The 13,847-nt window shown below is 34.4% G+C and overlaps 1 protein-coding gene across 1 annotated transcript; it reads right to left on the bottom strand.

The window, feature by feature from the left end:
- Positions 1 to 1,172: 1,172 nt before the first annotated feature.
- On the bottom strand, positions 1,173 to 1,622 carry LOC114711583 (uncharacterized). Its single transcript, XM_028896036.1, has one exon. The coding sequence runs from the start codon at positions 1,620 to 1,622 to the stop codon at positions 1,173 to 1,175; it is 450 nt and encodes a 149-aa protein (XP_028751869.1).
- Between the last annotated feature and the right edge of the window lie 12,225 nt (positions 1,623 to 13,847).

Raw genomic sequence — 13,847 nt, 5'->3', positions numbered from 1 at the left:
TGGAGAAAACTACTACTCTGTTCAATTGGTCAAGTAAATCATCAATTCGTGGTAGAGGATATTTATTCTTTATAGTTACCTTGTTCAGTTGGCGATAATCGATACATAATCTCATGCTTCCATCTTTCTTCTTTACAAAAAGTACTAGTAATCCCCAAGGGGAAACACTGGGCCTTATAAAACCTTTCTCCATTAATTCTTCAATTTGCTTCTTTAACTCTGCTAATTTTGTTGGAGCCATCTGATAAGGAGCTTTAAAAATAGGCTCTGTTCCGGGCACAAGGTCAATTGCAAATTCTACTTCTCTTTTTAGGGGCAAACCTATAATATCCTTAGGAAACACATCAGGAAATTCACTTACTATCGCTATAACTTCAACTCCCTCTTCCACTTCAGTTTGAATAGAGAAGAATACCATATAAACCTCATATCCCTTTCGAATACATCTCTTAACTTGTGCAGATGATAACAGTTGTAGTCTACTAGAAAGATTCATAGAAGCTGGTAGGGAAACAATCTTCCTCTTACAGTCAAGGATGGCATGGTTTGCAGATAACCAATCCATTCCCACTATGAGATCAATACCCCATAAGGGTAGACAAACTAGATCGATAGGTGAACTTCTACCATCAAACTCAAGCATGCAATTTAATGTAGTCTGGGAGGTTCTTACAAAAGCTCCAGCCGGTGTAGAGACAATCATATCATAAGGCATTTTATAAACACAATTTTAATTGCAGCACATAATTATCAGATACAAATGAATGGGTTGCCCCAGAATCAAAAAGAGCTTCAATTTTAGAGCCTTGGAGTTTGAGAGTACCTTTTATGCGATTTGGTGCTCCATTCGCCTCTTGTTGGGTCATTGCAAACACCCTGCTTAGAACAATGTTTTGATTCTCATGAGCTCCTGATGAGTCAGTCTCATAAAATCTAGCAACATGGCCTGGCTTTCCGCACCTAAAGCATATTAAACACCTGCTTCCCGAATGCATCCTCCCACACTTGGCACACCTTTAGCTATTTGCTGTACTAGTGGTAGGAGAAAAAGGACCCTTGGCAGAATTTTGTCCTCCCATAAACTGGCTCCTTGAAGGTCCGTTATACTGATTCCTTGGAGGTCCATTGAACTGGTTTCTTGGAGGCCCATTGAACTAGCTCCTTGGAGGTTGTTAGGGTCGCTTACTTGATCCTCCAGCACTATAACTGTTCCTCTTACTGACACCCCCAGTAGGTCTCATGAAAGAGGCATACTTGCCTTGGGATTCCTTCCTCTTTTCTACTTCTTCTTCCCTTATCCTTCTAGCAGTGATGCGCAACTTAGTGCATAACTTTTCAAAGTCCTCTATCTCAAATGGTGCCAATGCTGTCCTCAATTCTGGCCTAGCTTTCTCCAGCAATCGCTCACACATCCATTTTGGATTATGGTACTCCTGAAGGTAAGTGCTATATTTAGACAGTTCCAAAAAGCGAGCAATGAACTCATCTTCATGCAGATTCTCTTGTTTAAAAGAATAAAATGTAGCCTGTCTCACAGCTCTAATAGCTGGAGGGAAATAATGTTGCATGAATTTATCTTTGAATTCTTCCCAAGTAATGTCTGCATCATCATCCAGTTTCATCTTATCCCACCACTGCTAGGCTGCCTTTTATAACAATTGCTCAGCTAGTCGCACCTTTTGATGGGAGGTGCATTGGACAATCCTGAAGATCTTTTCCACTCGCTTCACCCATTCCTCAGCTTCAGTTGGGTTGAGTTTTCCTTTAAATATTGGAGGGCTAAACTTTCAGAAACTCTCCCAAATTTGAGTGATCTTAGCAAGTTCAGGTTGGGAGAGCTTGTTAGTACTGTTGCCAGACTTATGCTTGGAGCCCCCGGCAGAATGGCGATCACTGGGTTCATCGATAAGAGGACTTTTTCCCTTGGTAGGGCTATTACTCCGTTCTTTCATTGCAGCTAGTTGTTCTTCATGCTTATTCAATATCTATCTAATGTTTTGGATTGCATCTCTTAATTCCCTCAAAATGACATCGTTGCCCTACGAATGATTTTGGGGAGGTGATGAAGGTGGGTTTGTGTTGGTTAGTCATATAGTTTGTCTAGTGTTCACCATTCTTCTCCCCTCCTATGTAAGGCTACCATACAAGTTAAAGTTAGCCAAAAGAAGAGAAATAATTAAAGTAATAGGATATACAAGGGGAAGGGAAGGGCACATGCTGATATCTACTTGCCATAACCTCTAACTAGATCTTAGTAGAAAATAGCAATAAAAATAAAAATAGAAAAGGCCATGGAACGTTGTGGCTCTGATACCAAAAATGTAACACCCAATTTTCTAAGCTACTTAAAATACCATGTAAAAACTACTTTGATCTTAAGGTCTCAATAATAAAGTTTATACTGAAAGACTCAGCCTTTTAACCACTACAAATAAATATGAGCAATTAAACCCATAATATAATTTGAGCATAAATATCCAAGCTTGCAGTCTCAAAGTCTAACATAACATAAACCATGGATAAAACTTGAAATTAAACGCTAAAATCTATCCATTCAAGGAATTAACAAAATAATGATTTGATGTTCTAGGGTCATGGCAAATAGTAAAGAATCAAATTAATTCAGCATGTACTTGAGAAGCGTAAGAGCTACTAGCTCACTCCTCTAGTACCTTCTCTTGCTCCCTATAAGGATTGTCACCTGGAAAATGTTAAATAATTGGGGTGAGCACAGACGTCTCAGTAACCCAGAGTTCAACCATGTAGATACAACCATTACCCAAACATATTCATATTAGCTAGGCAAACAGATATTGCAACAGCTTAAATAATCATTAGCAAAATATGTAACTAATTTAATAATATACCATGTTCATATGCAATGGATGCTTCCTCCCTTATTGCTCCATCCAACCTTATTTCGCTGACTGGAACCATAGGCTTATACATGTAACATCCAAACGTTTTGGGCCTAAAAGTACTAGAAATAGCCTGAATTGGATAGGCTACCAGACCCTTTTTGAGCAAAAGTCCCAAAGATGAGAAAGGAAGTCAAAGCAGCTTTAGGGACTAAATTGCAAAGTAAAAGTTTCAAGGGCTCAAGTATAATCAAGGCTAGAGGCTCTAGTAAAGTCTCGAAGGCCCAAAGAGAAAAGAGGCTAGATACAGGCCAAAGGTTAAGTTAGAAACCTCAAAGAGAGGATTATATGAAGCTAAGTCCAAGCAGGGACTAAACCATAAATTCAGAAAGTTGTGACCAATAGAGGTAAAAAATAGAAGAGTATACAGAGAATTCCAAGAAAATTCTAAAAAATGGAAAATAATATTCTAAGACTCTTCTGTTAAGAGAAATGATGAAAATACCCCTGAGACAGCTTAAATGGAATTTATAAGGTTTTGGCTAGTGAAAAGTACATTGTTTGAGGTAATTATTTAAAATAGTAAGAGACCTCAAAAATATACACAAAAATGAGATTAAATGTTTGAAATATTGTATTAATTTATAAAATTAGTCTCGCAACCAAAAAGCCAGTGGAGTGGCTTTAATAAATTAAAAAGCCGATTGTGACCGATAAAAGGGTATTTTAGTAAATGAATTTTTATGCAAGGCTTAAAGGAAGTGTTATGGCCTAAGAAAATTTATAGATACTCTATAGAATTAAAGGGAATTTATGGAGTAGACAGAAGAATTTTCTGAGCTCCGAAAGGCCATAAAGAAAGTCAGAGAAACGTGGGCCAAGTAAATTCGGAGGAAACTTAAGGATTAAGTTTTGATCCAACGGCTACGATCTAATCTCCCTTCTCCTCTGCCACATTTGTGACACTTGGCATCTTCTAGAAGAGTGAGGTAAGGATGATGCAAGAAGGTGATGCAATGATGATGTAAAAGTCAACTTAAAGTTCTAAGATTGCCCTTACCCTTTCTATCAGCCACTAAGGGCATTTTAGTCCATTCAAGCCAAAGTTTTGGCTATAAATACCCCACCTTGGAAGAGCATTTTGGCAGCCATTTTAGAGAAAAAAACTCTTCCAAAATTAGAGAGAAAAATGTAGGGGTGAAGGCCAAGAAGAAGGAACAAGATTTAAGCTTCAAGATCAAGGTATGTGATGGTTATAGCATCTGACTTGATGCCTATTTTGACTAAGTTACTCTTTGTATCTGATTCTGAAATTTGGCATGCTTAAATTAAACTCTGTAAGCTTTAAATCCATGGGTAGAACACTTTATTTGGATATGTGTAGTACGATTTATGGTGATTTTTAATTTAAATATAACTTAAGGAGCTTTCAGTGAGACTTGGAACCACTCAATTTTGATTTGTTTAGAATTAATTATGAATTTTCAAAGTTGAGCAAAAATTCTAGAATTTCTGCATGAACAGTACAGTGAAGCAAAATTTTCAAATTTGATCTTCTTGAATCTAAGGCCATCTAAAGTGGTCCTAATTGACAAGAAATGGATCTTAAAGATGATAAATGATGAGATTTATGTTAGAAAAGTCAGAAAGAAAACCCTAAAACCAAGAGAAAGGGTTGAGGTTCAAGAGAGCTAGTCTTGAATATTATGTAGTCTCTTGATCCTAATGGATTGTATGATTAATGTGACTATGTTTAGGACCTTGAAACATCCAAGAGGATGTTTAGTGATGTTGACCGTATGCCCACATGGTTGAAAAGTCAAGGGAGTCAAATGAAAAGTAAGAGGAAAGCTTGAGGTGTAAGGTAGTGAACTTACCTATTGTCATTGCTTGATGTTGTATGCTTGTGTGTTGCTGTACATGATGTTTGAATGTTGTTGTCACATGTATTGGCTGCTGTAAATGCTATTTATGATGAGTAGATTATGTCTCCATGGCGATGCATCAAGAAGGTAGCTTTAAGCATGCTAATATATCACTAACTAACAAGAGAATAAATAAGTTACGTGTAGTGCATTAGCATCCATCTAGCATGATTAATATGGTATTGTTTGCTACTGAGATTCCCCCGAATCTCACCCCTCCCTAACCAACCATTTAGGACGATGGTGATAAGAAGGCCTACAGTGGACTAAGGAGAAAGGACGAAAAGAATGAGGTAAAGAAGAATTATGAAAAAGGTAATATAAAAAGAGAAGAGAAACAAGAATGGAAAAGTTTACCTTGAATCTATTTTGATTTATGGAGATGGAATGTTTAAAGTAGAAGTAGGAGTAACGCTTTCTGAAAACCACAAGTCAACGGTAGTGGAAAAGCTAAAGAAGAAACTGAGTGGCGACTAAGAGATAAAGAATGAGTAAGTAGGAAGTAGGGTTGCATTATTATATTTTTAAAATTAATAAATCTTCATTTAATTAATTAATTAATTTTTTTACCTTATTGATATTATTATTGAAATCTCATTAAACTTAAGCAGATAACCGACTTAAATGAAATCTACTAGAATCAATCGAAAGTTTTTTTTTATATATATAATTATAAATATATATTTTATTAAAATTCATATAACATATTCAAATTTCGAATTTCAATTATTTCATATTATTATTATTATTTAGTTTTCCTATTTAAATTGCTGTTCAAACTAACATCAAAGATATCAAGATGTTTGACTTATATATATGTGTGTGCGCGCGCGCACGTGCGCGTGTAAAAAACCGTTTATATATATGTGTGTGTGTGTAAAACGGTTTTAATTTTTTTTTTTATAATTATTATGATTATATGTATTTTACCATAACTACACGTAACAAACTTATCTTTTCCAATTTAATTCTTCTTCTCTTCTTCTTTTTATACCTTTTAAATAATAAAAGAAATCTATACTTTCTAATTATTTACATATATATATATATGTAATTCATATATATATATGAACAAACTAACTCTAAAACCTAAATAAATTTGGGATGTTACAGGAGTTTTAGGAGTTTCCTAGAGCACGAGAGGATTTCCAAGGACTAAATCACAAAGTGAGGTTTTTTTGGAACCACGAGATAGGCAAGCTAGAGATCTGATGAAGTCTCAAGGGCTCGAGTTATAGGAATTAGAGATGATTAAGGGCTAAAGGTTGTGTTGGGAACTTCAATGAGATTATTCTTGAGGCTAAACTTGAGCAGCGACTAATCACAAATTTGGAAAGCTTTAGGCCAGAAAGGACAATGGTAGAAAGTACGCTCGAAAATTCTAGAAAATTTCAAAAACTAGGAAATGAGGTTCCAAGACCCTTACAAAGCTAAAACTGACGAGAATACCCCTAAAGCAAATTGATGAAATTTCCAGGGTTTCGGCTAATTATAAATATTAGGCAAAATTGAATTATTTAAAATGTGAGGAGGGCTCAGATAATTGGAAACAAAAGGGGAAATAAATACTTGAGGAATGATCATAGGTTTTAAAAATGATTTCATCCCCAAAAGCGAATAGAGAGAATTCCTCGTAATAAAAAGGTAGTATTGGTACCTAGAGACAAATTCTCAGAGTTATATACTAATAGAGAGAATTAGGTCAGGTTACTCAGAAGTAAATATTATTAAATGTTTTAATGAAAGAATAAAGGGAAGAGCATCCCTCCCTCTTATGCATGTTATATAATGCCATGTGAAGTTATTGATGATTAAAAAGTGTGCCAGTCCCAAGGTTATCAGGTAAGTCAGGACCCAAAAAAGTACCTGATATAGTTTAAAATTATAAATAGGTGGAGGAATAGTCAAGAGTGAGAGAAAGATGAATTTCTCCCTATTTTTCTCCTTATTTTAATCCAAACTTGACAAAGAGACATGGATGAAATTATATATTTTGTTAAGGGGTATGTTTGGAAGAAATGAAATTATTCAATAAAAGATTATATTTTACCACATGGGGAATTAGGTGGCATGCAATGTGGCATTATCTTGAAGAGGAAAAATATATTCAAGACACCTAGCAAAGTACCTAACAAGATCATATGGACAGTGGTTTAAGCAAATAACATGTGTTATGGTAAAAATAAATTAGATTAACCATGGTAAATGGTAACTCTTGCATTATAAATACCATTCCCTCCCATTCATTGTGGAGTTTTTGGCCAACTCAAGGGAGGGGGAGGAGAGGCCAAAATCCATAGAGGAAAAAGGAGGGAAGCCATGCAAGATCAAGCTCCAAGACAGGGTATGATTATGGTTTTTGATATAGTTTTTCTTACTATTTTTCTCGTTGACCCTAGCCATGATTTTATAGATTTTGGAAGCTTGAAACCTTAAGTTGAGGTGTTTTAAATCATGGAAAAGATTGATTGATACTATAATCATGTTTAAAGGTTTAAAATGAATTAGAATAGAGTGATTTTGAGATGATTTGTAAAAGATTTCGTCGTTGTGTACTTAAGGATATGTTTTGGCCACTATGTGTTCTTGATGCTAGGGTTGGATTTTGATAATTTTGATACTTCCAATGAGTTTAGAAGATGAAGTTGTGTAGGGTTATATTGAGAAAATATGTTTGGAAGAATTAGAATTGAAAATAGAAATCTTGGATTCCAAACCCTGACTTCTCTACCTTAAGTGTTTTACGAGAAAGGAGTTGGGTTTTGTTAAATCCAAGCTCATATTTGGACTCCTCATGAAAAATTAAGTGGGAAATGGCCAAGAGAATGATTTTAAGAATCAAGATTAAAACTCAAACCAAATAGTGAGGTGATGAGATCAATGAGTACTTTTCTCATGTAGACAATTAATAGAGTTTCAAATAGAACTTAGAACCATTGTGTTTCAATGTTTCTACAATTAGCTATGATTTTTCGAAATTGGCCAAAATTTTAAGAGTTGTTGTGAATAGTAACCTGAGAGCAAACTTTTTGAAAACTTGATTTTCTAATCTTATGGCCAACAAATTGTTGGAAATTGTGCCCTAGGGGCCAATCATATTGCTATGAACATTGTTAATTTATGAATTTATTAATTGTGTTATCATATTATTTGCATGTTTACTGTGATGACTATCCTTGGATAACTCATGGTTTATCCTAAATGTCCCTGGTCGGTTATCTATGTGGGAGCAGAGATGAAATAAGACCAGTATGACTTTAAAGATATATAGAGATATAAATTAAAGTCATAGGCACATGTAAGAGTACAAGGTGTTAGACCGACCCGCTATGAGAGAGCTGCATGGGTTAAGTCATAAGCTTCTCTCATATATAAACCATGTCACTGTGTCCTTTGACCTGAGATCATCATGGATTCCTACATGAGAAACACTTAGCTTTGACCTCGTCAAAAGTCACTTTTGACCGAGTGATCATAAAGACTATGTTCTGGCTTAGTGGTTTTTCATGCGGAGGAATGTGAATGGTCAAGATGGAATTTGTCCCTCACATTCGTAGAGAGATATTACTGGGCCCCTCGATGAGTGAGTCTGAGAAATGTATGGCCATACTATAATGGAAAGATAGTTCCGTTTCTATACTCAGACTACTCAGGGATCGAGAAAGTAATGGTCATGAATAGGAGGATGATGTTCTCCATGCCTTATCCATGACCAAAATGTCGTGTGACAAAAGGGACGCGATATGGTTGTATGAAAGGTTACATTGTTCAACGATCCTCATATGAATTGGGTAGTCGTGATGTCTTGCTAGAGACCGCTTACGACTTGTGAGTCATTATAGTTAATGGCCCACTGCCAACTTCATATGGGCCTACAGGGTCGCACACAAAATAGCCCAACACGAGTTATGATGTCCAGATTCATTGAATCTAAATATGTCCAGATTCAATGAATAATATAGGGTGGACGTGTATATATATATAAATTCGTATATATATATTATATAAATATAAGAGATATTAATTGTTAGATTTAATTTATAAGGATAAATTAAATCTATATAAATTAATTCCGTCATATCTTTATTTGAATTAATAAATAGTTGAATTAAATCTGTGAGACGGATTTAATATAAACCATATTTATTTAATTGTTCTCTTATCTGATTAGGCAATATTTGATATTGTATTGATTTCGGAATTAATTTAGGATTAATTTCGAAATTAAATATCATTCATTAAACCTATAGCATCCTATATATTTGATATGAGGAGCTAGGGTTTTAAGCGTGAGAGTGAAAGCACTAAGCAGATAAGAGACGGCCAAAAGGAGAGAAGGGAGGACGGATTCTCTGAAAACCCTAGACGGACAAAAGGGCTCTAGCACGCTATTTGTGACTGGAGAGCTATTCGTGTGGATACTGGTAGAGGAAGCCGATCGGAGTTGTCAACTTCGAACGACAAAGGAGGCGAGCAGAGGCATCCTGAACGGCGGAATCACCGAGCCACCAGGAAATCGAACACCGAAGGTAATGTTTCTTACTACCTGACTTAAACGCGATTGGTAGATCCGGGCAAGGGATTGATTTTTTTTTAATTTATTTCCGTTGCGCGTTTATCAATCCCCTTCACAAATGTGGTTCCAAATACTTTTGTTTGATGTGCTATTGGATATAAAAGTAAGGTGTTACAGTTACACATACTTTCATGTTGATAAAATGTCATGGTCATATGCTCAACATTTCAAATACACATGACCATGGATTAAATAAGAAATAAAGCAACATTTAACCATTCATACTTTCATTTATCATCAAACAACATCAAAACACAAGCATACATGTCAATCATACAAAATAGATAAATTCACTACCTTGTATCTTTTAGCTTTCTCCTTGTTTCTTTTTGCTCTCAACCACCAAGATTGCTTGGATAGTCTTGCTATTCATCTTTCTTGGTGTCTTATGGCCCTTGTAAGATCCTGAATTTTGGTGGCTCAGAGGTACAAGAAGTAGCCTAAGATAGGAAGGCTATCTGACTTATTTTGACAAAAGTTCTAGAGGTTCCTTGGAGAAATAAGAGGATCCTCAAGGACTAAATTATAAAGTGAGAGTTTCCTGGGATTAAGGCAGGAGGAAGAAAGAGACTCCGATGAAGTCTCGAAGTCAAGAATTGTAGTCTATAAAATTTAGCCAGCAAATGAGAGATGTAAAATTGTCAAAAGGGTTAGAAGGCATGGTAGAGACAGAGATGAATGAACGTTTGAGTTGAGACTCGAGTAGGGACTGAACTGTCACTTTCAAAAGACCCGGTCAAGGAAGGACAGGATGGGAAAGTACGCCTAAAAAATCAAAAAATTCCCAAAAAATTATAGAAAAATAGAATAAAAGAGTGTAGCATAATATTTGAGGCTTCAAAGGTGTTAAAAGAGTAAAAATAATTTATTACAAAATTTTCTGAATTTAAAGGTATTTTTGGCTAAATAGTGAGAAGTTAACCAAAATCAATTATTTAAAATATATAGAGGCCTCAATAATTTTAGAAAAAAATGAAAAAATTAGTGGTAATTTATAAGAGATTATAAAAATATTGTTGACCCTTGACAGTGAAGAGATTGGTTTTAATAATATTTAAAGCCGAATTATATCTGTAAACGACTGATTTTGTGAAGATTTAATTGAAGGAGTTATAGGGAAAAATAAAATCTAAGAAAATTAGAGAACCTCTCCTCATCAAAAGGAAGCTATTGGTGCAAAAAAAAAAACTTTTGAAAGAAGCAGATTTAACAGGATGTAAGAAAAATTCAATCGATATTGCAAGATTACACAGTATAATAGTCCCGAGCTTGGTGGGACAAAGTTTTTTCCAATTCTTTCTACATCAAATGGCACTAAATGAGGAGGGGAAGAACCTAAGTGGAATAATACATATTGTTGAAGGTTAGACATGGAAGAATGAAATTATGAATAAAAAACAGAGATGTCTTTTTATATGTGATAGTTGGCACTTGAGGTGTCCTATGAGGTGGCATCTTCATTCAATAAGGAGGACACCTGAGGGCCTTTTGTGGCATAATCTTGAGGGACAAAGAAGCAAGATTTGAACAAGTATGTTGTGGTGAAAGTAAAAAGTGAAATTGAAAGATTACCCTAAGGTAAATTGGCTTGCATTATAAATATTGTCTTTCCTCCTTCAAGGCCAAGTTTTGGCCAGCCTAAGAGTGAAAAGAGAGGAATGAATTCAGTCAATGTGAGAAGAAGGAGGAGGAGGAGAAGATCAAGCTAAACTTAGGTCAAATCAAGAGCTAAACTAAAGTCAGAGCTTGGATTATCTTCTAGTTTATGGTGCCCTATGGTTTGATGGTTTCAAATATGGTTCTAAAGGAAGTTAGAGGTTAGAAACTCTAGGTTTTGGTGCTGTTCAATTTGTTTTATGAAGAGAAATGAATGATTTAAGGGCTGTGTATGGATTAAGGGATGGAGAATGGTTGGAAAATAGTGTTTAAACCTTATTTTGGAAAGAATTTCAAGTTACGAAGCTTAGAGGTACCATTCAGCCAAACTTGGTTCTTAGTGCTAGGGTTTAATTTTTATTATTCTGATGCTTCCAATGAGTTTAGGAGGTGCAATTATGTAGGAATATGTGAAAAACATGTGTTTAGAAGCATTAAAATTGAAAATGAAATTTTTGAATCTCAATAAGGTAACTCTTAGCCTAAGCTAGAAATAGAGGAAGGAGTTGGATTTTGATATATCTAAGTTCATATATGGATTCTGCATAAAAAAATCATATAGGAAGGCATATGGAATTTAAGTTAAAGAAGATGATACTAAAACCCTAAAATAAAGGTTAAATGGTTAGGGTTTTTGGTAAAAGTGTCAAAGGAATTGTTAAGTTTATTAGAATGCTCTCTTGAATGATTGATAGGCAATTGATATTGGCAAGAGAAGAGCTCCAATAGGAAGGAAGGGAAGCAAAAGTTAAAGTTTGAAAGAGGTAGTAAGAATCTATAACTTCACGTTAACTTGTTTTGTGTGTTGTTTTCTATTTATGTTGTGCCAAGACGTAGTTGGGCTAGATGTATTATGATGTATAAAACTCCTTGCATTTAATGCCTTAGCAATATGTATAGTTGAGTTGTGAAATGGAGTGGTATAATGGCATACTCCCTTTTCATGGCGTGATAATAAAATGATATGCATGAGATATGCATTGATATATAGCATGACATACATTGCATTGTTGACATTTCGTTGTAGTTCATTGCTACTGAGATTTCTATGAAATCTTACCCCTTCTATATTTAAATTACAACAATTAGGGGCTGACTCTTTAAGAGGTAAAGGAAAGAAAATGCACTTGGCATGAGGATTCCCTTAAGTAATGATGAATTATGTACTTGAGACCTATTTTGTATAACTATAAATAGCTATGTATGAGTGATCTAATCACTTTATAGTGATGCAAGCTATAGTTAAGTTTTGTTTATATGTCATAATGTTTGAGCTATGATTACATGATTTGAGAAATGCAAGAATCTCCAAGAAATAGCATAATGAGGGGGGTAAAAATGATCTAATAAGGATCAAAATTTGTAATCACATAAATTTATTAAAATGAGTGGTAATTTATTAAAATTGTTGTTTGGTCATGAGTGGTAAAAATGATCTAATAAGAATCTCTTAGTTTGGTCATGAATTTTGGCAAGCTATTGTCTCTCATTTTGAGCATTAAAATGAGTGGTAATTTATTAAAATTGTTGTTTTGTATAAAAAGTTATGCCTATCCAAAGTTAGGCATAAATTTAGAAAAATTAGAATATGACTAAATGAATAATACCACTTTGGTTTGAAACTGAACAAGAATGGTGGGTAATGAGACAAATGAGTATTTTTCTTATATAGAAAATTAATAGAGCTTCAAACGAAACTTAAAACTACTATGTTTCAATTTTTCTATAATTAGTTATGTTTTTTAAAATTGGCCAAAATTTAAGAGCTGTTGTGAATAGTAACTCGAGAATAATGTTTTTGAAAACTTGAGTTTCTAATCTTGTGGCTACCAAAAATAGTTCCAAATGCTTCTGTTTGATGTGTTATTGGGTACAAAGATAAGGTGTTACAACCTTAAATTTACATCACACATTAATAGCCAATCCGTTAAGACATTCATACTGTTTATTTGGTTATTTTTTAATTTTTCAGGATTTATGCCTAATTTTGGATAGACATAACTTTTTGCACAAAACTCCAATTTTAATAAGTTACCACTCATTTCAAAGATAAAAATAAGCTCTAATTGTCTACCAAATTTCATGATTAGTCTCCACCATTTGCCTAGTTCATGTGGTGACCAAATTATACCTTATTAGGTCATTTTTATCCCCTTATTATGCCATTTCTTAGGGGTTCTTGTTTTTCTCAAGTCATGTAATCATAACTAAAACATAATGGCATATAAACACAACTTAACTATAGCTTGATTCACTATAGAGCTATTAGGTCATTCATATATAGCTATTCACAAATATACAAAACAAGTCTCAAGTACATAATTCATTATCATTCAAGAGAGTCTTCATGCCAACTCGATTTTCTCTCCTTTGTCACTTGACAATCATCCTCTAATTAATGTAATTTAAATATGGAAGGGGTGAGAATTCATAAAAATCTTAGTAGCAATGAACCATAACAAAATGTCAATAATGCAATGCATGTCATGCTGTATATTAATGCACATCTCATGCATCATTGTATTCACTATGCACATCTCATGCATATTATTTCATCATTATGCCATGGAAAGAGAGCATGGCATCATACTATTCCATTTCACAACTCAACTATGCATATTGCTAAGACATCAAAAGCAAGGAGTCTCATACATCATAACACATCTAGCTGAACTGTCACACCTTCATTTTAAACCCCATTATACATCATTTGGAACCATTCAGAATCGTTACACGATGATCAAAGTAGGTAAAAACCAAAATTTAAGATTTTGATTTCGGTTACTATTCATGTAACCCCTTAAAATCGAGTCAACTTTGAAAAATCATAAC

The sequence above is a fragment of the Neltuma alba genome, unplaced genomic scaffold (assembly GCF_004799145.2).
Source record: "Neltuma alba isolate B1F8T4 unplaced genomic scaffold, ASM479914v2 tig00000261_pilon, whole genome shotgun sequence".
NCBI lineage: Eukaryota > Viridiplantae > Streptophyta > Magnoliopsida > Fabales > Fabaceae > Neltuma > Neltuma alba.
The sequence above is the reverse complement of the archived record's forward strand: the minus strand, read 5'-3'. Positions and strand labels throughout refer to the sequence as shown.

Excerpts from the sequence above, each read along its gene's own strand:
- LOC114711583 (XM_028896036.1), bottom strand. The coding sequence starts at position 1,622 with ATGAAACTGGATGATGATGCAGACATTACTTGGGAAGAATTCAAAGAT.